This window comes from Tachyglossus aculeatus, chromosome 6 (assembly GCF_015852505.1).
Source record: "Tachyglossus aculeatus isolate mTacAcu1 chromosome 6, mTacAcu1.pri, whole genome shotgun sequence".
NCBI lineage: Eukaryota > Metazoa > Chordata > Mammalia > Monotremata > Tachyglossidae > Tachyglossus > Tachyglossus aculeatus.
In genome coordinates, this window is record NC_052071.1 from 16,230,814 (window position 1) to 16,254,745 (window position 23,932).

At 53.9% G+C, this 23,932-nt stretch overlaps 2 protein-coding genes and 1 long non-coding RNA gene across 5 annotated transcripts in view; all 3 read left to right on the forward strand.

Moving 5' to 3' along the window:
• Nucleotides 1-1,284, forward strand: part of LOC119930030 (synaptotagmin-like protein 2) — a 76,091-nt gene extending 74,807 nt beyond the window's left edge. The window contains exon 17 of the mRNA XM_038748445.1: nt 77-1,284. Within this exon, the coding sequence (XP_038604373.1) occupies nt 77-222 (146 nt within the window). The 3' untranslated portion in view covers nt 223-1,284. The remainder of the gene's footprint in view (nt 1-76) is intronic.
• A 5,120-nt stretch (nt 1,285-6,404) lies between these two features.
• Nucleotides 6,405-7,371, forward strand: LOC119929657. 2 transcript variants are annotated; one of them, XR_005451575.1, is made up of 3 exons: nt 6,405-6,521; nt 6,555-6,963; nt 7,084-7,371. It is a non-coding gene; the product is annotated as an uncharacterized LOC119929657 (long non-coding RNA). The 2 variants fall into 2 exon arrangements; XR_005451576.1 differs by having other exon boundaries at nt 6,405-6,503.
• Nucleotides 7,372-7,497: 126 nt separating this feature from the next.
• Nucleotides 7,498-23,894, forward strand: RAB39B (RAB39B, member RAS oncogene family). 2 transcript variants are annotated; one of them, XR_005451574.1, is made up of 3 exons: nt 7,498-7,731; nt 21,367-22,380; nt 23,010-23,894. XR_005451574.1 is itself a non-coding variant. In XM_038747842.1 (2 exons), the coding sequence occupies exons 1-2, from the start codon at nt 7,517-7,519 to the stop codon at nt 21,791-21,793; spliced, it is 642 nt and encodes a 213-aa protein (XP_038603770.1). In that variant the 5' UTR covers nt 7,498-7,516; the 3' UTR covers nt 21,794-22,401. The 2 variants fall into 2 exon arrangements, 1 of the variants encoding a protein (XP_038603770.1); XM_038747842.1 differs by lacking the exon at nt 23,010-23,894 and having other exon boundaries at nt 21,367-22,401.
• The last annotated feature ends 38 nt before the right edge of the window (nt 23,895-23,932 follow it).

Sequence of the window (23,932 nt, forward strand, 5' to 3'; positions counted from 1 at the left end):
GCCGCCCTCCGATTTGGTTCTTCGTGGCTCCCCTCAAGGCCCGGCCCCACGTCTTCTTCCTGCTCATTTCTTTCAGGATCCAGCTACGGCGTCCCCGTGGACTGGATGGACTCCACCCAGGAGGAAATGGCTTTTTGGCAAGACATGATGTCCGCCCCAAATGAGTGGATCGAGGGGTCCCTCCCGCTGCGGTCTCTGGCCGGGCGGAGGAAGCTGAAATGAAACCGGCGGCTTCCAGGCCGGCAGAGCCCCGAGGGCGGTGGTGGGTTTCAAACCGCCACCTCCCGCGGTCCGGAACTCTTCCATGATTTTTCCCAAGTCCCACGGTACGGTCGGGCCACCCGTTTCCCGCCCCGGGAGACTCTCCGCAAGGGCCCGTCCAGGCCGGGGTCTGCCGTCTGTCCTTGACTGCGTTTGGAGGCGGGAAATCTCATCCCAGACTCCACTCCCAGGCCGCTGCCACCCTCCACGCCCGCGCCACGAATGTGGATCGGGAGACAGCCGGGCGGAGGCCTGCTTGGGAACTCTTCCGAGACTTGAAGCTCAAAGAGATGTAATGGACGCTCCCTGCGCCTCACGGGGAACGAAGGATCTAGTGGCCCGAGTGGTGCTCTGTCCCCACCAGGGACCCTCGGGTGGTCAGATCCCCATCCTGGCTCGTGGGCTCAGCCTGGTAGGGACCGAGAGGGACTGGGATGGCAGAAGATCCAAACCCTTGGGCCGGGCACCCCTGGGCGGTCCACAGCTACAGAAAGTTGGGCCGGTTTATTTCCGTAGCTACCAACGGGAGGAGCCCAGAGGCCTTTATTCAAGGGGCCGAGCCCGGATGGTACCTTCACCCCAACTGAGCTGGAAGCACAACTCCAGACGGGCAACTCAGCCCCGCGGTGCCTCAGGGACGGGCAGCTCGTCATCGGGGGCTCAAAGATCCCCACACGGAGGCAGGGGCGGGAGGCCGGTGTCCGGGGGAAGGAAGGAGCCGGAACAGCTGACACTTCACCTTCGACTGATTCTGTTTCCTGGGAGAAGTCACCTCTCTGCTTTGGGCCTCCGTTTCCCCACTCTGCAACCTAGGGAAATGACCTGCATTTGGGGTTAGTCGGGGAGGGGGGAGGAGGAGGGGCAGGGAGAGAAACATGCCGAGGGGGTTTGCAACCTTAATGAGGAGGGGGCACAGAGGGCCTTATGTTCTGCAGAACGTAAACCTGCTACACGGAAACGCAAACTTGCTACACACACACACACACACACTCTCTCTCTCTCTCTCTCTCTTTCTCCCTCTCTCTCTCTCTCTCCCTCTCCCTCTCCCTCTCCCTCTCCCTCTCCCTCTCCCTCTCCCTCCCTCCAGTCTCCAGTGAACATAGACCCCTCAGCTCTGGAGTCAATCAATCATATTTACTGAGTGCGGAGCACTGTACTAAGCACTTGGGAGAGTACAACACAACAATATAACAGACACATTCCCCACCCACAATGAGCTGACAGTCCGATTCCACCACGTTGGATATCCGTCCCCGACCCGGAGACCCCCTCAGTTTGAATGAATGAGTGAATGAACGATCCTCAAGCGGAGGCCCTGCAGCTTTCCGAAGGGGCGCGGAGCAGAGGAGCACGTGCGTGCTGAGGACAGCTGGCATTCTAACCCACGTGCCCAGACGGACGCGGGGCACTGCCCACGCCATTGGGCACGAGGCCACCCCGTGTCCCACCAGGACGGACCGGGCTGTGGCAAGGAGGTGCCCCAATTCTCCGGCAGCCAGTTCCAACCTGCAGGCACCGAGGGAGCCGGCCTTGGGGAGGGCTGAGGGGAGCATCTCTTCAAGAGCAGCGGGATCCTCAGGGCGTAAAGGAAACTGAGGTGAGTAAAACCAGAGAGAACAGTTTCCGGTTCCCCCGTCCCTGGGGATGATGGGGACCGGGGCGGTGAAGAGGAGGTGGGCTCAGGGGGCATTTTTTTTTTTTACCTCTTTTTAATGGTAAAAGAGATCTGTGTGGGGCTGGAAATCAATTAAAACGATATTTCCATTCTTCCTGAGGCAGCCACTTGTTTGTTGCCAGCCTGAGGACGGGTCAACTTGGCAGGGAGAGATGGGAGGCTGGAGGGCGGTGGGATGCTGAGCCTCTGAATCCGCTGGGGGTCTCGGGCAGACTCCAGGGTTCATCGGTTTCCGGGTTCCCACCTCAGGAAAACTGTCAACTTTCAAGCCCAGCTTGGACTCCCGCTTCTTGGGAAGTTTAGGGACCTCTGTCCTTTTCCCGGTGAAACTCCCGGGACCTTAGGAGTCCCTGGTGTGGGATCTGAGATTATTGGGTTTGGAACAGGTGAGGGAAGCCAGGGGCTCTTGAAGCTGCTGGAGACAGAATTACGAGCCTCTCAGTTAATGAGACCAGTAATAATAATAATAATAATAATGCCATTTGTTAAGTGCTTACTGCGTGCCAAGCACTATTCTAAGCGCTGGAGTAGATTCAGGGTAATCATGCTGTCCCACTTGGGGCTCAGAGTCTTCATCCCCATTTCACAGATGAGGTAACTGAGGCACAGAGAAGTTAAGTGGCTTGCCCAAGGTCACGCAGCAGACAAGTGGTGGAGCTGGGAATAGAACCCACGTCCTCTGACTCCCAAGCCCGGGCTCTTTCCACTGAGCCACGCTGTAGTAGTAGTAGTAGTAGTAATAGTAATAGTAGTAGAACGTGTCTGCTAATTCTGTTGTATGGTACTCTCCCAGGCGCTTAATACAGTGCTCTGCACATAGTAAGGGCTCAATAAATACCCCTGATTGACAGTAGTAAGGTACTTATTAAGCCCGTACTAATGCCAAACACGGTACTAAGCACTGGGGTACATAAAAGATAATCAGATTGGACATAGTCCTGGTCCCACATGGAGCTTACAGTCTAAGTAGTATTTGTTCGTAGTATTAATCAATCGTATTTACTGAACACTTACTGTGTGCAGAGCACTGTACTAAGCGCTTGGGAAGTACAAGTCGGCAACACATAGAGACAGTCCCTACCCAACAGTGGGCTCACAGTCTAGAAGGGGGAGACAGAGAGCAAAACCAAACATACTAACAAAATAAAATAAATAGAATAGATATGTACAAGTAAGATAGAGTAATAAATATGCAGTAATATTATCGTTATGCTATCTGTTAAGCACTTACTGTGTGTCATGCACTGTTGTAAGCACTGGGGTAGATACAAGTTAATCAGGTTGGACACAATCCCTGTCCCAGGAAGCAGTGTGGCTCAGTGGAAAGAGCACAGGCTTGGGAGTCAGAGGTTGTGGGCTCTAATCTCACCTCTGCCACTTGTCAGCTGTGTGACTTTGGGCAAGTCACTTAACTTCTCTGTGCCTCAGTTCCCTCATCTGTAAAATGGGGATTAAGACTGTGAGCCCCACGTGGGACAACCTGATTACTTTGTATCCCCCCCAGTGCTTAGAACAGTGCTTGGCACATAGTAAGAGCTTAACAAATACCATTATTATTAATTATTATTAATAATAAAGTTGGAAGGACTATTACAATGCTCTGCTGCCTTGTATTCTCCCAAGCGCTTAGCCCAGTAGTCTGCACTCAGTAAGTGCTCAGTAATAATAATATAATGATGGTTATTTGTTAAATACTTACTATGCACCAAAAACTGTATTAAGCCTTGGGCAGATGCAAGACAATCAGGTCCCATATGGGGCTCACAGTATAACTAGGAGGGGGAACAGGTTTTGAATCCCCTTTTTGCAGCTGAGGGAACTGAGACACAGAGCAGTTAAGCGACTTGCTCAGCGTCACACAGCAGGCAAGTGGCAAAGCCTAGATTAGAACCCAGGTCCCCTGATTCCTAGGCCTGTGTTCTCCCCCCTCGGCCATGCTGCTTCTTAAATAGCACTCACTGATTACAGAACATCATACTAAGTGCTGTGAAGAATTAGAACCCACCCCCTGTGGGTCGGGGGGCTCACATTCTAAAAAGAAAAAGCGGGAAAGGGGTTCGGTGGCAGATACATAAGGAGAAATGAAACAAAAGACTGAAGGCAACATAAGAGAAACAAAGAACAGGAGGGCACGGTGGCAAGAGGTTCAGAATTTTTCAGGCACCCCACAGTCGGAGGCAAGGCCACGGGGACTGCCATGGAAACGTTGCTCACGGACTGAGGCCTGGTGATGATGATAACGGTATTTGTTAAGCACTTACTATGTGCCAAGCATTGTTGCAAGTGGTGGTGGAGGGGGGGAATACAAGGTAATCAGGTTGTCCCGTGTGGGGCTCACAGTCTTCATCCCCCTTTTACAGATGAGGGAACTGAGGCCCAGAGAAGTGAAGAGGCTTGCCCAAAGCCACACGGCTGACAAGTGGCGGAGGCAGGATTAGCACCCATGACCTCCGACTCCCAAGCCCGGGCTCTTTCCACTGAGCCAAGCCGCTTCTCTACCCGATGAGGCTCAGGGGGTAAGGTGTGTTGGAGGGAAGGGGTGCCCAGTACGGAGCCCAGGGTTCCAGGTGTGGAATTTCGGGTTTTTTCTTAGGCTATTGGCTAAGCACTTACTATAGTATCAAGGACGGTTCTAAAAGCAGTGGGGTAGAGACAAGCCAATCGGGGCGAAAACGGTCCCCGCCCCACTCATTAAGGAGGAGGGGGGACGGGTTTTGTAGTTGAAGAAACTGATTCATTCGTTCCGTGGTATTTAGGGAGCGCTTGCCGGGCGCTGAGCACTGTACTGAGCGCTTGGGAGAGCCGTGCAGCCATAGAGAGTGACAGTCGCGGTCCACGGGGAGTTTGGAGGGGGAAGGGAACTAAACGGAGAAGAGGCGCAGAAGTGAGCGGCCTGGCCGTCGGGGTTGAGGGTGTGGGCGACGGGGCCACGCGGGGCTTCCATCCGGGAGGGCCTCTCGGAGGAGACGGGCCTGGCCGGGTGAGGGAGGCCCCGGGGGCCCAGGGGCCGAGCGGGCCGGGCAAGGCTCCCCGAGGGGGGGGGGGGGGGTGTGTGCGTGTGTGTGTGTGTGTGTGCGTGCGTGTGTGTGTGTGCGCGTGTGTGTGTGTGTGGGGAAAGCACAGTCACCATCACAACCACACACCGGGACGAGGGGGGCGGGGGGAGGGAACGACCCCCAGACCCGGGGACTGCCGGGGGAGGAGGGAGGGGAGGAAAAGGAGGAGAGGAGGGGGAGGAAAAGGAGGAGGAAAAGGAGAGAAGGAGGAGGAGAGGAAAAGGAGAGGAGGAGGAAGAGGGGAGAAGCGGGAGGAGGAGGGGAGAAGGGGGAGGAGGAAGAGAGGAGGAGGAAAAGGAGAGGAGGAGGAGGAAAAGGAGAGAAGGAGGAGGAGGAGAGAAGGGGAAAAGGAAAAGGAGAGGAGGAGGAGAGAAGGAGGAGGGGGAAAGGAGGAGGAGGAGGGAAGACGGAGGAGGAGGAGGAGGGAAGAAGGAGGAGAGAAGGGGGAGGAGGAAAAGGAGAGGAGGAGGAGAGAAGGGGAAAAGGAGAAGGAGAGGAGGAGGAGAGAAGGAGGAGGAAAGAAGGAGGAGGAGGAGGAGGAGGAGGGAAGAAGGAGGAGGAGGAGGGAAGGAGGAAGAGAAGGAGGCGGCGGCGGGTTTTTGTTATTTTTTTGGTGCGCGTCTCTTCCAGGGCCGCGGTAGCGGCTGCGGGGCGGGGGGTCCGGAGGTGTTGCGGCGCTCTCCGGGCCGTTACGGGAGCAGGTGATGCCAGTGATGAGTCAGTGGGCGGGGCGGGGGCGGGCACGGGGGGCACCGGGAGCACGGGGGGAGCAGGGGGAGCAGGGGGAGGAGGAGGAGGAGGAGGGGGAGACGGGGCTCGGGCTGAGCCGGCCGCCTGCCATTTCATCAGCCCCGCAGGCACCGCCCCGCCCCCCGTCCGCCCTCCCCGACGGTCCCCGCCTCCTCCCGCCCCTCACCTCCGCGGCGGCGGCGGCGGCGGCGGCGGCGGCTCCGTCATCTCCGGCGGCCCCGTCATCCGGCTCCATCATCCCCCGTCGCGGACCCTCGGCCGCCCGTCCGCCCGCCCGCCCGCCGGGCTCTGCGGGAGGCGAAGGGAGGCTCGCTCCTCCGGGGCCCGGTAAGGAGCATCCCTCCCCCCCCCCCGGCGCCCCCTCCCCGTGCCCGTGCCCGTGCCCGCGGGGCGGGGGGTCGCGGTGGCGACTTGGGCCGGCCTCCGGTTTTCCCCCCCGGCGTTGCGGGCGGTGTCGGGCCCGCGGTGCTCACCTTCCTCCTCCGCCCGCAGCTCCTGGGGCGCCCCGCGCCGCCCCGTCGCCCGCCCCGCGCCCACCATGGGCCGCCCCGGGACCCCGCCGACCGCCCGGCCCTGACGGACGCGCACCGCCCCGCACCAAACCGCACCGCACCACCCCACGGACCCCCCGCCGACCCCCGCCGACCCCCCGAGGGCAGGGCAGGGCAGGGCAGGGCAGATAGCGCCCCCTGCGGGGCAGGTCGACGATAGGGGACACGTAGCATCCCCCTCCCTGCCGGCAGGTCGACGATAGGGGGCAGGTCGACCATAGGGGGCAGGTAGCGCCCCCTAAAGGGCAAGTCGGGGGGCAGGTAGCGCCCCCTAAAGGGCAAGTCGGGGGGCAGGTAGCGCCCCCCTGTGGGGCAGGTCGACGACAGGGTAGCGCCCCCTGCGGGGCAGGTCGACGACAGGGTAGCGCCCCCTGCGGGGCAGGTCGACGACAGGGGACAGGTAGTGCCCCTTGCGGGGCAAGTCGGAGGGCAGGTAGCGCCCCCTGCGGGGCAGGTCGACGACAGGGGACAGGTAGTGCCCCTTGCGGGGCAAGTCGGAGGGCAGGTAGCGCCCCCTGCGGGGCAGGTCGACGATAGGGGGTAGGTAGTGCCCCTTGCCGGGCAAGTCGGAGGGCAGGTAGCGCCCCCTGCGGGGCAGGTCGACGATAGGGGGTAGGTAGCGCCCCCTGCGGGGCAAGTCGGAGGGCAGGTAGCGCCCCCTGCGGGGCAAGTAGCGCCCCCTGCGGGGCAGGTCGACGATAGGGGGCAAGTAGCGCCCCCTGCGGGGCAGGTCGACGATAGGGGGCAGGTAGTGCCCCCTGCGGGGCAAGTAGCGCCCCCTGCGGGGCAGGTCGACGATAGGGGGTAGGTAGCGCCCCCTGCGGGGCAAGTCGGAGGGTAAGTAGCACCCCCTGCGGGGCAGGTCGACAACAGGGGACAGGTAGCGCCCCTTGCGGGGCTAGTCGGAGGGCAGGTAGCGCCCCCTGCGGGGCAAGTCGGAGAACAGGTAGCGCCCCCTGTGGGGCAAGTCGGAGGGCAGGTAGCGCCCCCTGTGGGGCAAGTCGGAGGGCAGGTAGCGCCCCCTGCCGGGCGGGTGTGGTGAGCGGGCAGGCGGGCGGGCGGCCGCCAGGGTCGCAGGCCGGAGCATGGGCCGGCGGGAGCCCCTGGGGCCTTAGCCAGGCCTGCTCCCAGGGGACTCCCCCCACCCCGGCTCCCCGTGGCCCCCCGTGGCCCCCCGTGGCCCCCCGTGGCTGCCCGGCTCCCCGGGCCCCCGAGGCAGGAGCATGGAGGCCATCTGGCTCTACCAGTTCCGGCTGATCGTCATCGGGGACTCGACCGTGGGCAAGTCGTGCCTCATCCGCCGCTTCACCGAGGGCCGCTTCGCCCAGGTGTCGGACCCCACGGTGGGCGTCGACTTCTTCTCGCGCCTGGTGGAGATCGAGCCCGGGAAGCGCATCAAGCTGCAGATCTGGGACACGGCCGGGCAGGAGAGGTTCAGGTGAGGCCCGCCCGGGGGGGCCCCCGGCCCCGAGGGGAGGGGGCTCCCCCGTCCTCCGCCTCCCGCGGCGACCGGGTCCGGGGACGCCCGCTTCCGAGGGGACCGACCCTCGAGCGCGCACACGTGTGTGGCGTGTGTGTGAGACACAGTCAGCGTGCGTCAGTTGACCCCGTGTCCGCTTGTGAATCGTGGTCCAGCAGGCGTCCGCCCATCCTAATGACGGTATTTGTTAAGCAGCCGCCGTGCCGGACACTGTGCCGAGCGCTGGGCCGTGGTGGGGAGACAGGCGGATGGGGTTGGACGCAGTCCTCTCCCATTTGGAGCTCCCGGTCTTAATACCCGTTTTACGGATGAGGTCACTGAGGCCCAGAGAAGTCAAGCGACTTGCCCAAGATCTCAAGGCAGATGAGTGGCAGAGGCGGAATTAGAACCCGGGTCCTCCTGAGTCCTAGGCCTATCCGTGCTCTGCTTACTAGGCTGGGCCGCTTCTCTGCCGCGAGCCCCGGGGGCAATCTGATCCGCACAAAGCGGGCTTTTTTTCACCGGCCAGTACCGACAGGCCGCGGGCCCGGCCCCGCAAACCGTGATGCTCCTTAATAATAATAATGATGGTGTGTGAGTGCTTGCTATACGCCAAGCACTGTTCTAAGCGCTGGGTGGGGGGATGCAAGGTGATCAGGTTGTCCCACGGGGGGCTCACAGTCTTCAGCCCCATTTTGCAGATGAGGCTCAGAGAAGTGAAGTGACTTGCCCATAGTCACACAGCAGAGACGTGGCGGAGTCGGGATTAGAACCCGTGACCTCGGACTCCCAAGCCCGGCCTCTTTGCACTGAGCCACGCTGCTTTCGCCTCTGGGCCTCCTGCCCCCGGTTCTCCCGCCCCGCCGCCCACAGTGGGCACTGCCCGAGTTCTTGCCCGCAATGGGGAGGTGGCAGAACTGAAACCCCGGCACAAAAAGAGACCGCCCTCCCACACACGCCATGTTCCACCATTCCCGAGTCACCCGCATCACTGTTTTCTTCCCTCCCTCCCCGCACTTTTAATTGTGATGTTGTTGTTGTTGTTGCTTTAAAGCCTCCGGGAAGTCGAGCCACCCTCTGGGAGACCTGGGGGAAGGACGGACTGTGACTTTGATCGGGTAGCTTCTGCTGAGGCGGGATTGGAGCGGAAAAACTAGCTTCCGGCGACTGCGTAGGTGTGATGGGTGGTGGTGATGGGTGAGAAGCAGCGTGGCTCATTGGAAAGAGCACGGGCTTGGGAGCCAGAGGTCATGGGTTCGAATCCCCGCTCCGCCACGTGTCTGCTGTGCGACCTTGGGCAAGTCACTTCACTTCCCTGAGCCTCAGTTCCCTCATCTGTAAAATGGGGATTAAGACTGTGAGCCCCACGTGGGACAGCTTGATCACCTTGTATCCCCCCCCAGCGTTTAGAACAGTGCTCTGCACATAGTAAGCACTTAAATGCCATCATTATTATTATTATTACCCTAGTTGACGGTGGGCCCCGATATCTTCCAGGAGCTCCCCGTTCCAGGGGGCCGATGGCTCTGAGATATTCATTGAACCCTGTCCGAGCTCCACTCACGTGAGAGTCTGTCTCGCTGCCATTGAGGGTTTTAGTGAATGCCACCCATGTGGCATTTAACCAGTTAGTGTGGGCCGAGCGCCGTTCTTAGAGCTAGGGTAGATACGAGTTCATCAGGCTGGACCCGGTCCCTGTCCCACGTGGGGCTCACAGTCTGAGTAGGAGGGAGAACGGGGTTTGAATTCCCCTCTTTACGTTGGAGGGAACAGGCACGGAAGTGACTACCCCAAGGTCACACAGCAGTCTAGACTGTGAGCCCACTGTTGCGTAGGGACCGTCTCTCTATGTTGCCAACTTGGACTTCCCGAGCGCTTAGTACAGTACTCTGCACTCAGTAAGCGCTCAATAAATACAATTGAATGAATGAATGAAAGGGAAGTGGCAGAACTGGGCTTAGTACCTACATCCTCCGACTGCCAGGCCTGTGCTATTTCCAGTAGGCCCGTGCTCTTCCCAGTTTAGGCTTGGAGTAATAATAATAATAATAATAATAATAATGATGGCATGTATTAAGCGCTTACTATGTGCAAAGCACTGTTCTAAGCACTGGGGGAGATGCATGGTGATCAGATTGTCCCACGGGGGGCTCACGGTCTTCATCCCCATTTTACAGGTGAGGGAACTGAGACCCAGAGAAGTTAAGTGACTTGCCCAAAGTCACACAGCTGACAAGTGGCGGAGCCGGGATTTGAACCCATGACCTCTGACTCCAAAGCCCATGCTCTTCCCATTGGGCCACGCTGGATGAGCAGTCTCGGGACTTCTCTAGGGCAGACCGCAACACATAATATGGCATCCACCTGCCTCTTTTTTTTTTTTTTTCTTAAAGGTAGTTGAGTTCTTATAAATGCCATCATTATTATTATTGTGGGTCAATCACTGTTCTAAGTGCTGGGGGAGTTACAAGCTTATCGGGGGGGCATCCACTGTCCCACATTGAGCCCACAGTCTAAGTAGGAGTGGGAACAGGTCTTTAATCCCCACTTTACTGTTGAGGCAGCTGAGGCCCAGAGAGGTTATGTGACTTGCCCACGGCCACACAGCAGGCAGTTGGCAGAGCCAGATTTAGAACCCAGACCCTCGGACTCCAGGGCCTGTGCTCTTTCCACAAAGCCACGCTGCCCTAAGAGACAGTGGCTTCCCTATGCCCGGCTGTATATTTTATCTTTGACAGGAGGGCATCCCAAAAGTTGATGAGAGACTAAAATATATATATATATATTTTTTTTTTTTCTGTTGTCCCTCCCCTCCCTCAGTAAAGGACTGTGCATCATTTTCCCCTACCTGGGAGGAAGTTGGCAGAGCTTTGTGTGAATGGCAGCAAGATCTGTAATCCTGACGAGAAGGATTTTCTTGTTTTTTTTTTTTTTCCAAGTCAAGATGAACGATGTGTGCAGAATAAGGAAGTATGGGCCTGGGATTTAGGCCGGAGCTGCTTAAAGAGAGAAGAGTTAAATGGGGCTTCCGTTTTTCTCGCCCCAGAGATGGTTCTCCTGTCTTGCCCCCCCCACTCAACATCAGATGGTGCATCTGGGGATCCGTGCTTGAAGGCTTTTGGCCGAAACCCTTCTCTTTCCAAGAGAGAAGAGGGGGTTGGAGTGCTCACCGGTTTGGCCTGGGGCGAGAGCTAGGATCAGCTCTGAGAGATTCTTTATGGCTCGAATCCGAGGCAGAGGCGGCGTGTTGACGTGCGTTGCCGCCTCTGGAGGTTCAGTTGCAGGGAAGGGGCAAGGAGGCCCCCGGGGAAGGAGTGTGACAGTGCTGTGTAATGAGGGCTAGGCCTCCCTGCGGCTCTGAACCGTCTTGGCGTCTGTGGTGTGCAAATATCTTCAGGACCGTGGCTTGGTTCGTTAGCTCTCGGGGGGGCCTACGCCGGGTGGCCACTCTTCCGTTGAGGTTGTGGAGGGCACCGCTGGCCTTGGAACGGCGTTTGGCATTTAGTGAGCACATAACAAGTACCGTAATGACCATCACCTTCCAGGGGCCGAGCCCTCAACCTCTGGCAAGGTGTCAGGGCGACGGTATGCAACGAGATGAGAGATCACTTTAGCCCTCCAGAGTTGGCTGCTTCCCCTCTACCCCCTGATCCACTTGGGAAATTCCTCCTCCACCTCCTCCCTCTTGCTGCCCTTGCCTTAGGAGGCAGGGCTGGCCCGCCTCGTCAGTCAACTCGAAACCCCTCCGCTCGCTCCTCAGCCTTCCCTTCTCCGAGTCGCCTTGCCCAAGAGGGATCGTTTCCCGACCCTGTTCCCGACTCCCCGCCGCCGTGATAAAAGCGCCGTCTGTTAAGCTCACGGTTGTGACCCGCGTGAGGGTGGATACCGGATGATGAGGTCCCTCCCCGGTCCCTCTCCCTCCTTGGGATTACAGTCTCGGGGAAGGGTAGGAACGGATACTGAATCATCCTCTTCCTAAACTTAAGTTAAACCCTTGAAATCCCAAAGCCCTTGCCTCCCCACCTTCCTTTTCCCCTCCTTGACTGCCATCTTCAACCACTCACTTGCTAATGGTTTTTACGCCACCGTTCCCTCCGGTTTTCGCCCCACCTCCCTCAGTGGAAAGAGCCCGGGCTTGGGAGTCAGAGGTCATGGGTTCAAATCCCAGCCCCGCCAATTGTCGGCTGTGTGACTTTGGGCAAGTCACTTAACTTCTCTGGGCCTCAGTTCCCTCATCTGTAAAATGGGGATTAATCAATCAATCGTATTTATTGAGTGCTTAATGTGTGCAGAGCACTGTACTGAGCGCTTGGGAAGTACAAATTGGCAACATATAGAGACGGTCCCCGTGAGTCCCATGTAGGACAACCTGATCACCTCGTATTGCCCCAGCGCTTAGAATAGTGCTTTGCATATAGTAAGCGCTTAACAAATGCCATTATTATTATTATTATTATTATTATTACTACCATCCCTCTCCAGACTCCTTGAGAGAGTTGTCTGCAACCGCTGTTTCCACTTCCTCTCTCAATTCTCTTTTTTTCTTTCATGGTATTTAAGCAGTGGCATGGGAAAGAGTCGAGGGCGGAAGCTCGAGTTTACTGTGCCGAAGAAGGCAATGGTAAACCGCTTCTGTATTTATATCAAGAAAACTGTGGAGAACGGTGCCTGGCACGTAGTAGGCGCTTAACAAATACCATAATACTAATTATTACGATTACACTACCAGAACGCTTGCAGATGGAGGTGGGCGAGATGCGTCCACGGAGCCGCTGTGGGTCGGAGACGGCTTGACGGCGTAAGACAGGACGATGTACCAGGCAGTTATTCTAAGCACTGAGGTAGATGTGTAGGAATCAGGTTGGAAGCAGTCCCTGTCCCACATGGGGCTCACGGTCTTAATCCCCATTTTACAGATGAGGTCACTGAGGCTCAATGAAGTGACTTGCCCAAGGTAACCTAGCAGACAAGCGGCAGAGCCGGGACCAGAGATCTCCTTGATTTCCCTCTTCCCGCCCAATCTGGTTTCCATCCCCTTCAGTCCATGGAAACTGCCCTCTCTAATGTAACCAGTGACCTTTTTCTCACCAAGTCTGATGGCCACTACTCTATCCTAATGGCATTTGCTAAGCGCTCACTATGTGCCAAGCACTGTTCTAAGCGCTGGGAGGGATACAGGGTCATCAGGTTGTCCCACACGGGGCTCACAGTCTTAATCCCCATTTTACAGATGAGGTAACTGAGGCACAGAGAAGTCAAGTGACTTGCCCAAGGTCACACAGCTGACAAGTGGCAGAGCCAGGATTAGAACCCATGACCTCTGACTCCCAAGCCCGGGCTCTTTCCACTCTCCACTTTTTCTCCTAGACCTCTTGGCTGCCTTTGACACTGGACCACCCCCTTCTCCTGGAAATATTGCCCAACTACTTAGTACAGTGTTCTGCATATAGTACATTGTTCTCCTCCTACCTCTGGCCACTCCTTCTGAGTCTCTTTTGCAGGCTTCTCCTCTGCCTCCCGTTCTTTAAATGTGGAAGTCACTGGAGGTTCAGTTCTGGGTCCCCTTCCGGCCTCCATGTCCACCCACTCCCTTGGAGAACTCTTTTTTCTCATGACTTCAAGCTGCCTTCCTTACGGAGATGATTCCCAGATTTACCTCTCCAGCCCTGACCTCTCTCTCCTCCCCTGCAATCTTGCATTTATTTACTCCTGCCTTCAGGACATCCCTGCCAACACCAAGTTAAACGTGTCCAAACCACAGCTCCTTGTCTTTCCCATCACTGTAGGCAATATGACCGTTTTCCCTATCTCACAAGGCCCTAACCCTGGCATTTTCCTTTACTCTTAACCTCTGTCAGCCCACAGAGTCTGTCACCAAGTCCTGTCAGTTCTTCCTTCACAATATTGCTAAAATCCACCTTATCCTCTCCATCCAAACTGCTGCCACGTTAATCTAAGCAATCCAGGCCTGGGAGTGAGAAAGTCATGGGTTCTAATTCTGGCCCTGCCACTTGTCTGCTGTGTGACCGTGGGCAAGTCACTTCACTTCTCGGTGCCTCAGTTACCTCATCTGTAAAATGGGGATTAGGACTGGGACATGGGACGGGAACTGTGTCCCACCCAATTTACTTGTATCCACCCCAGCGCTTGGAACATTCTTGTCTTAGGCTATTGAGTCGTCTCTGACCCATAGCGACTCCATGGACACATCTCTCCAGAATGCCCCACCTCCATCTGCAATGGCTCTGGTATTGGATCCAGAGAGTTTTCTTGGTTAAAAAAAAAAAAAAATGGAAGTGGTTTACCATCTCCTCCTTCCACGCAGTCAGCTTGAGTCTCCACCTTCCACTCTCCCCCGTGCCTCTACTGCCCAGCTCGGGTGAGTTTTAACTTGGAGCAGATTGCCTTCCACTCGCTAGCCACTGCCCAAGCTAGGAATGGAATAGGTGGGCCTCTGTTGACTCTCCCTCCCCTAGCCAAGATTGGTAGACTACTGGAAACTCTGCAGGTGTGACCCTGAGAGGGGCTTAGAACAGTGCCTGGCATATAAGTGCTCAACAAATACCATAATTTTGGTTGTTATTATCATCCTCTCCCAAGCACTTAAGACAGTGCTGTACACACAGTAAGTGGTCAAGAAATAGGATGGATTGATGGGCTGAGGGAATGTATCTGTTGATTGCTTAGTACGGTGCTCTGCGCACAGTAAATGCTCAATAAATACGTTGAATGCGGGAATGAACGAGGTTGTTTGTGGCCTGGATTGGGGAAAGTAGTGCTCCTGCAGGGTGAGGAGCGGCATCCCCTCTCCTGGCTCATGCCCCCTGGGCTGCCATCGGGATGGTGGTCCGGCGGACGGTTGCCTGGTGGTAGCCAAGCAAAGCCGGTTCTGGACACTCTCTCCAGCTAGTGTGACATTTCCGTATTTCTCTGCGTGTGTGCCTGTTTCTTTATTATTATTATTATACTTTAAACATTTTAAGCACCGTCTTAAGCGTTGGGGTAGAGATGAGATAATGAGGTTGGACGCAGTCCCTGTCCCACGTGGGGCTGGTAGTGTAGGAGGGACAACAGGTATTGCCCCTCCATTTTACAGATGAAGAAACTGAGGCACAGAGAATAATAACTATGCCAAGTGCCTGCTGTGGGCCAGGCACTGGGTTAGATACAAGGCAGTCGAGAGAAGTGAAGCAGTGAGGCCCAGAGAAGGGAAGTGACTCGCCCAGGGTCACACAGCAGACAGGCGGCAGAGCCGCAATTAGAACCCAGGTCCATCTGACTCCCGGGGCCACGCTCTATCCGGTAGGCCACGTTGCTTCTGACACGAAAGACCCAAAGATCTCCAGGAGTGGCTCTCACTTTGCTTCAAGGGCTAGCGCTTTCATCTTCCTCTCAAAAGTCTTCTCTTTTTTTACTTGTCTTTCAAAGTCATCAACTTCCTCAATCATATTCGAATGGTCAGTGTGGGCAGAGCACTGCACTAAGCCCTAGGCTTTGATAGTATATCGATCAATGGTGTCTGAGCACTTACTGTGTACAGAACACTGTAGCAAAGGGCTTGGGAGAGGCCAGTACAACACAGTTGGTAGACACATTCCCTGCTCCCAGTGGGTTTGGTCCTGTTTACCTCCCGCTCTACTGGTGTCCTTGAGGCTGATGCGTTGAAGAATGGGAAATCGGGTTTGAATCAATATTTGAACACCAACTGCACGAAGAGCACTACTTTGAGCACTTTTGGCAGAGGACGATTGAGTTGGTAAACACGATCCTTGTCGACAAGGAGCTTAAGCAAAATTACAGGTAGAGGATGTGGCAGAATATAAGAACATCAACTTAATGGCGGTGGGGAGTATCAAAGTGCCTATGGCTTCATTTGGTTGGGGGGGGGGGGTGCTACTTTTAAGGCAACAGGTCCTATTGCCTTCTTCTGAGAGAACCTCCGATCAATGGAAACGGAGGAAATAGAAAAATATTAATTGTGGTATTTGTTAAGCTCTTAGGATGTGCTAGGTACTGGGGTAGATACAAGCTAATCAGGTTGGACACAGTCCCTGTCCCATATGAGGTTCACGGTCTTAATCCCCCTTTTACATATGAGGGAACTGAGGCCCAGAGGAGTGAGGCGATTTGCCCAAGGACACCCAGCAGACAAGTGGCAGAGCCGGGATTAGAACCCAGGGCCTTCCGACTCTCGGGCCCGGGCTCTAGCCACTAGGCCACGCAACACCACGATGACGTCCCTGTTGCTCAAGCGCACGTCAGAGCCTATAGCTTAGGGAAGGCAAAGATATACCGTATTCTAGAATCGCTAGTACCGTCTCGGTGACAAAAGTCACAATCATTTCGTCATCCTCTCCAGCTCGGGCTGCCAGGCGGATTCTCCCAAGGGCTATGGGAGCCCAGAGGAAACACGGCGAGCCTGCTTGGTGTTTACATACTCACTGTGTGCCGGGCACTGTAATAAGGGTGATGTTTGTTAAGCGTTTACTATGTGCCGGGCTCTGTACTTAGGCAGTGGGATAACAATAATAATAATAATAATGATGATGATGGTATTTGTTAAGCGCTTACTATGTGCAAAGCACTGTTCTAAGTGCTGGGGAGGTTACAAGGTTGTCCCACAGTGGGGCTCACAGTTTTAATCCCTATTTTCCTGATGAGGGAACTGAGGCCCAGAGAAGTTAAGTGACTTGCACAGAGTCACACAGCTGATAGTTGGCGGAGCCGGGATTTGAACCCATGACCTCTGACTCCAAAGCCCAGGCTCTTTCCACTGAGCCACGCTGCTTCTCCATCAAACAAATCATGTTGGACACGGTCCCTGTCCCACGTGGGTTGCTCAGTCTTAATCCCCATTTTCCAGATGAGGTACCTTAAGGCCCAGTGAAGTGACTCATCATTACTATCATTATTATTATTATTATTACCCACGGTCCCACAGCAGACCAGTGGTGGAGCTGGGATTAGAACCCAGGTCCTTGGGACTCTCAGGCCCGGGCTCTATCGACTAGACCACACTGCCTCTCATCATTGCCTCAAGGAAAGGCAGCCACGAGGTGAGGGGGAGTGATGATGTTGCCAACTTGTACTTCCCAAGCGCTTAGTACAGTGCTCTGCACACAGTAAGTGCTCAATAAATACGATTGATTGATTAATTTTGGGTGTCCAGCAACCAGTGTGAGCTTGTGTCCCTACTCCTGTGGCTCACTTTCTGCCAGATGTGAAAATGAAGCAGGGCCCAGGAGGGTAGTGGAATGGGTGGAGCAAACCATGAGATAGATAATTCTCCCTTTTTTTTTAGCCAGAAGAAAAAGCAGCGTGGCTCAGTGGAAGGAGCATGGGCTTTGGAGTCAGAGATTATGGGTTCAAATCCCACACAGTCAGCTGTGTGACTTTGGGCAAGTCACTTAACTTCTCTGGGCCTCAGTTCCCTCATCTGTAAAATAGGGATTAAGACTGTGAGCCCCCCCCGTGGGACAACCTGATCACCTTGTAACCTCCCCAGCACTTAGAACAGTGCTTTGCACATAGTAAGTGCTTAATAAATGCCATAAGAAAAATTAATTGTACTGTTAAGTACTTACTATTTGCCAGGTGCTGTACTACTTGCTGGGGTAGATAAGAGATAATCACTGGGGTGGAGAGAGCATGGGCCTGAAAGTTCTGGTTCTGCCACTTTTCTGCGCTGTGACCTTGGGCAAATCACTTCACCTCTCTGTGCCTCAGTTACCTTCATCTGTAAAATGGGATTGAGAGCGTGAGCCCCATGTGGGACAGAGATTGTATCAAACCCGATATCCATCCCAGCACTTGACAGCATGCGTGGCACAAAGTAAGTGCTTAACAAATACTATTATTATTATTATTCTCATTATTATATCTACTGAGTGTTTAGTGGGCCCAGACTAGACTAGGGAGAGAACAATTTAGTAGACTTGGTAAACATTCATTCATTCATATTTATTGAGCTCTTACTATGTGCAGAGCACTGGACTTAGTGCTTAGCACTGTATTAAACATGATCCCTGCCCATTAGGGAAGCTGCATGGCTTAGTGGAAAGAGCGGGGGCTTGGGAGTCACAGGTCATGGGTTCTAATCCCGGTGCTGCCACTTGTCAGCTGTGTGACTTTGGGCAAGTCACTTAACTACTCTGCGCCTCAGTTACCTCATCTGTAACACGGGATTGAGAATGTGAGCCCCACATGGGACAACCTGATTACCTCGTATCTACACCCAGTGCTTAGAACAGTGGTTGGCACATAGTAAGCGCTTAACAGATACCATCATTATTATTACTAGGCGCTTACAGTCTAGTTGGGGGAGATGAGCATGAAAGTACAGGTAGGAGAAATGGATATGTATTAAGTGCTGTGGGAGCAGGGTGAAAAATCGAGTTCTCAAGGGTTAGACACTATCCTCTCCTGGTTCTCCACCTGTCTCTCTGGTTGCTCTTCCTCAGTCTTTCCCGTGCTCCTCCTCTTCCTCCCTCCCTCCCCCTAATTGTGGAATTCTCTCAAGGCTCAGTTCTGGGTCCCCTCCTATGCTCCATCGAAGCTCACTCCCTTGGAGAGCTCACTTGCTCCCATGGCTTCAACTACCATCTCTACAAAGATGATTCCCAAATCTCCATCTCAAGCCCTGAGCCGTCTCCCTCTCTGCAGTCTCGCATTTCCTTCCACCTTCAGAACACCTCTACGTGGATATCCCACCGGTACCTCAAACTTCACATGTCCAAAACAGAACTCTTCATCTTTCCACCCAAACTCTGTCCTCCCCGACTTTTCTATCACCCTTAGGCAGCACTACAACCCTTCCTGTCTCACAAGCCTGTAACCTTGGCATTATCCTCAACTACTCTCTTTCTCTCTCTCTTCCTCCCCTCACCTTTTCAATCTGTCACCATATGCTTTCAACGGGTTCGCTAAACCCCACCCTTTCCTCTCCATCCAAACTGCCACATTAATCCAAGAAGTTCTCCTATCCCTCCTTCATGTATCAGCCTCCTAGTTGACCTCCCTGCCTCTTCCCCTCTTCAGCTTATACTTCACTCTTCTGCCCAGATCACTTTTCCACAAAACTGTTCAGTCCACCTTCCCCACTCAAGAACTTCTCGCTTTATAGCTGACAGACGATCACTCTCCCCACCTTCAAAGTCTTATTAAAAATCACATCTCCAAGTAGCCTTCCCTGACAGAGCTGTCATTTCCTCTCCTCCCCCTCCATCACCCGTGCACTTCACTTTGAACCCTTTATTTGCCCCACAGCACTTGCATACGTATCCCAATTTATATGAATGTCTGCCTCCCCCTCTAGACTGTAAACTCTTTGTGGGGAAGGAACGTGTCTACCATCTGTTATATTGCACTCTGCACACATTAAGCACACAACAAACTTGTTTTTTTTTATTAGGAAGTATTTGAAAGTGGGGAGAGTGGTGATCTGTGGGAAACAAAGAGCGAGTCCAGCGGGGGGGGAAGTGGGCAAGAGGTCAGTGGTGAGAGACAAGATGTGGGTTGTTGAGCGGAATAAAGTGTATGAATACGGTCTTAGTAGTTGGGTGAGGTAAGGTATGGGCCAGCAAGGCCTCAAGGCCAGCGGTAAAGGGTCTGTTTTATGAAGAGATGGTTGGGTAATCTTAGAGGCCTCGGTTGAGTGGGGAATATGTGGCTGTGTGTGCGTGTGTTGTTTTATTTTGTTCTTAAGGAAACCAGATCCAGGAGAATGAAGTAATGTTCGGAGAGGGGCGAGGTAGGAAGGCCAGCGAAGAGGCTGAGGTAGTAAAGGCAGGATGATCAGCGGGCCTAGGAGAGGCTGGCTCCACTTAGCACCCCATCAGCCTCCTGCTGTTCCCCTCATTCATTCATTCATTCAATCGTATTTATTGAGCGATTACTGTGTGCAGAGCACTTTACGAAGTGCTTGAAGCTCCTTGAGTGAGGTGTCTGCATCTGCTGTCTCCACTCTCTCCTTGATCCTCTCCTGAGTTTTGCCCCCTTCACTCCACAGAAACTGTCCTCTCAAAGGTAACTAATGACTTCCTTTCCATTAAATCCAACAGCCTCTACTCCATCCTAATACTCCTTGACCTTTCTGCTGCCCTTGGGACACCTCTATCTGGATTATCATCTTCCCCGTGATTGTAGATAATACCGCTACCTTCCCTACCTTACAAGTCCGTAACCTTGTCATTTTCCTCGTCTCTCACAGAATCCCCCCGCGCCCCCCCCCCCCGCATTGTGTCACCAAATCCTGTCAGTTTTAACCTTCACAATTCTAAAATCTGCCCTTCTCCCTATCCTATCCCATCTTGACTATTGTATCTGTCTCCTTGCTGCCTTCTCTGCCTCCTGTCTCTCCCAACTCCAGTCCATACTTTCACTCTGCTGCCCAAATCACTTTTCTACCACCTTTCAGTCCATGTTCCCCCGCTCAAGAACCTCCAGTGGTTGTCCATCCACTTCAGAAACTCCTTACCGTTGGCTTTTAAGGGCCAGCGACAAAGAGGAGGCGGTGGTGCAGAAATTGGTTCTGATATTTCATCATCTGAGGAGTAAATGAAGGAACGTGCTTAAAGTAGCACAGGAAACCTAACAGGGTGGTTTCAAGGAAGCAGCATTGCATAACGGATAGAGCACAGGCTTGGGAGTCAGAAAGACCTGGTTTCTAATTCCGCCTCCATCACTTGTCTGCTCTTTGACCTTGGGCAAATCCCTTCACTTCTCTAGGTCTCAGTTCCCTCATCTGTAAAATGGGGATTAAGATTGTGAGCTATGTGGGACAGGGACCATCTCCAACCCAGAGACCTCGTATCTAACGTAGAACAGTGCCTAGCAGATAGTGCGTGCTTAATAGTATTATTCTCTACACCATAAGTGTTTTGTGGGCAGGGAGTGTGTCTATTGTACTGTATACTCTCCCAAGCACTTAATACAGTTCTCTACACACAGTAAGTGCTTAGTAAATACAACGGCATGACTAAATGGCTTAAGGCCCCCTGCAAGATGGTGTTAAAAGCTTGAGTAAGGTTGTTGGATCATTTGACCTCAGGGAAGGGAATCCCAAGGGCCTCCTCAAAACTTTTCCTAGCCTGGTTCCTCATCCTATACCCAGCTTAACGGGTCAGGTCTCTGATGTCCGTGGGATATGAGAGAGACAGAGTGCGTCCCAGACTGAGCCCCTTCCCTCCTCTCCCCCTCGTCCCCCTCTCCATCCCCCCATCTTACCTCCTGCCCTTCCCCACAGCACCTGTATATATGTATATATGGTTGTACATATTTATTACTCTATTTTACTTATACATTTCTATCCTATTTATTTTATTTTGTTGGTATGTTTGGTTCTGTTCTCTGTCTCCCCCTTTTAGACTGTGAGCCCACTGTTGGGTAGGGACTGTCTCTATGTGTTGCCAATTTGTACTTCCCAAGCGCTTAGTACAGTGCTCTGCACATAGTAAGCGCTCAATAAATACGATTGATTGATTGATTGTCGTCACTGATCTTACCTCCTACCTAGGGGTCTTGCTGGTGGAGTAGAGGAAGACCCTCCCGTGAGCGTACGCTTGGTAAACTGGGTTCCGGTGCAACTTACCTAACGGTGCTCCTGTCGCCTTTCAGGTCGATCACCCGGGCCTACTACAGAAACTCGGTGGGCGGCCTCCTCTTGTTTGACATCACCAACCGCCGGTCCTTCCAGAACGTCCACGAGTGGCTGGAGGAGACCAAGGCCCAGGTGCAACCCTACCAGATCGTGTTCGTCCTCGTGGGTCACAAGTGCGACCTCGACGCCCAGAGGCAAGTGAGCCGGCACGAGGCGGAGAAGCTGGCGGCCGCCTACGGCATGAAGTACATCGAGACCTCGGCCCGGGACGCCATCAACGTGGAGAAGGCCTTCACGGACCTGACCCGGGACATATACGAGCTGGTCAAGAGAGGGGAGGTCACCATCCAGGAGGGGTGGGAGGGGGTCAAGAGCGGCTTCGTCCCCAACGTGGTGCACTCCTCCGAAGAGGTCGTCAAGTCCGACAGGAGGTGCCTCTGCTAGGCGGGCCCTGGGGGGACCGGGCCCCCTTGTCGGAGAAGACCCCCTGCCCCCTCCTTCCCCCCCCCACCCCCCGCCTCCAGGTGGGTGCACTGGGCTGTGGGGGATGGGGGCACGGGGGGTGGCGCTTTCCAAGGAACTGAACGTAAAGGTCCTCAGTGTATAGCGGCAAGCCCGGTCCGGGCGATGATTTCTCTAGGTACTTGCCCACATGCGGGAATCCCCTGCTAGGCCGAGAGGAGTCTGTGGTGCAGAAAGGAGGAAAGCCGAGAGGAGGAAAAATGAAACGGCGGGTAAATATTTTCTGAAAAGGGTGAGCCCTGGGAGATGGTCCGTCCCCCGGAAGGGTGAAGATGCCTTTCTTACTGAACGACACTGGAAATAAGCTACGGGTTTCTACTACTAACCGAGGGGACCGGTCAAATCACTACTGGGTGACAGCCCCGTGGCCCGTGGGTGAGGGGACGGGGTGGGAGATGAATGGGTGCTGATGCTAACTAACAATTTTTGACCTCTCACCCAGTCTTGAGGCCCTTCCACAGCATCTTGTGTGTTCAGTGACTGATCACTGTCTGAGCCTCTCCAGGAAGGTAGGCGATGCGGTGGGGGGGGGGGGGGGCCGGTGCCGCCCCTGCTTTCCGTTCTTTCTTTTCCCTCAAGCGTTTTATTTCCCACCTTTGCTGGAAGAACCACTCCAAGGGGAAGCTGCTCCTGCTTCCTGTGCTTAAATGCTGGAGGTTGTTTTCCTTATCAAGGGGAGCGTATGAATCCACGTCACCCCTATGGTTTGCTCTTCGTGCTGCACTTGGGTTTCACTAAGCAGGCTGCGGTTAACGGAATTGCTGACCCACATACTAAGGAGTAAATTGTGAGAGGCTCTTGTCTTAGGGTGATGGAAGTAGGGGCACTCATGGGAGGCTGCAGTTGTAAAAAAAAAAAAAAAAATTAAATTAAAAGTTTAAAAAAAAAAATGCATGTTGGACCAGAATGAAATGAAGCTGTACACATTTTTTTTTCCTTGCTTTGTGTTCTAACAGCTCTAACAAATACTGTATGTACTTATGTGGTTGCAGACAAACATGCTTGTAGGTAGCACTGACTTATCAATGTGATAGGTTTTAAAGAAATGTATTATGTGTTTTGGTCAGGCATTGTATAGTGACCATGCTTGCTAATAAACATGCCAGTTTGGTAAGAGTGATGCTTTTTTTGGAAACAGGAGTCAGTTTTATCATCAGCATCCACCAGAGGCTCAGACGTTATCTAGAAGATGGTCTTCCTGGAGAAGTTCAGACAGTGATCAGTCACTGAACACACAAGCTGCGAATAAACATGCCAATCGGGTAAGAGTGATGTTATTTTTGGAAACAGTACTCGTTTTTATCGTCAGCATCACCCAGAGGCTCAGGCATTATGTGGTAGATGGTCTGCACCTGTGATCTGGGGAGCAGGGTTTTTGTTTTTTAAGTTGCAGTCAGTTACAGAGGAAAAATGGTGGTAGTGATTCTCAGAGGTGGGACGGAGAGTTAAGTGACCTGCCTCTGCGTGGTGAGGGTGGTTCAGGGCTTGGTGGGGGAATGTAAAAATGTGAATGTATGGAGGGAAGAGAGAGAGAGGGAGGAAAGTCTAATGTCGTAATTGACTTCAGCTGTTCTTAAATAGCTTCGTTACCTCAGAAGCAGACAAGTTAAACTAAAACTTGCCAAAAATCACAGGGGTCATTGGTGGAGCAGTGCTAAGAATTTTGCCTCAGCACCTCAAGGTTGTAAGTTCTAACAACTCGCAACAACAAACAAGAATCTTTTTAAGGTCCTCGCACCAGAGCCAGAACTAGAACTTGGGCCTCCAGCCTCTCAGGCCTGTTACTTTCCTCTGGGCTCCAGCTCTCACAGTTGGAAGGCTCCTGTTTGTCCTATTTTAAGAGGAAGATAAAGCCAAAGAAGAAAAAAAAAAAAAAAAACCAACAAAAAACACCTTGCATACCACACTCAACCCATTTCTTTCCAACAGAATGGAAAGAGAGAATTGACAATTTGATTCAAAGCTGCTTCTCTTACAGGGAGAGCTTTAAGAGAGGAGAAAGAAGGGGAGAGGGGGAGAAAAAAAGCAAGCAAAAGGGAGGAAGGGGGAGCGACAGGAAGG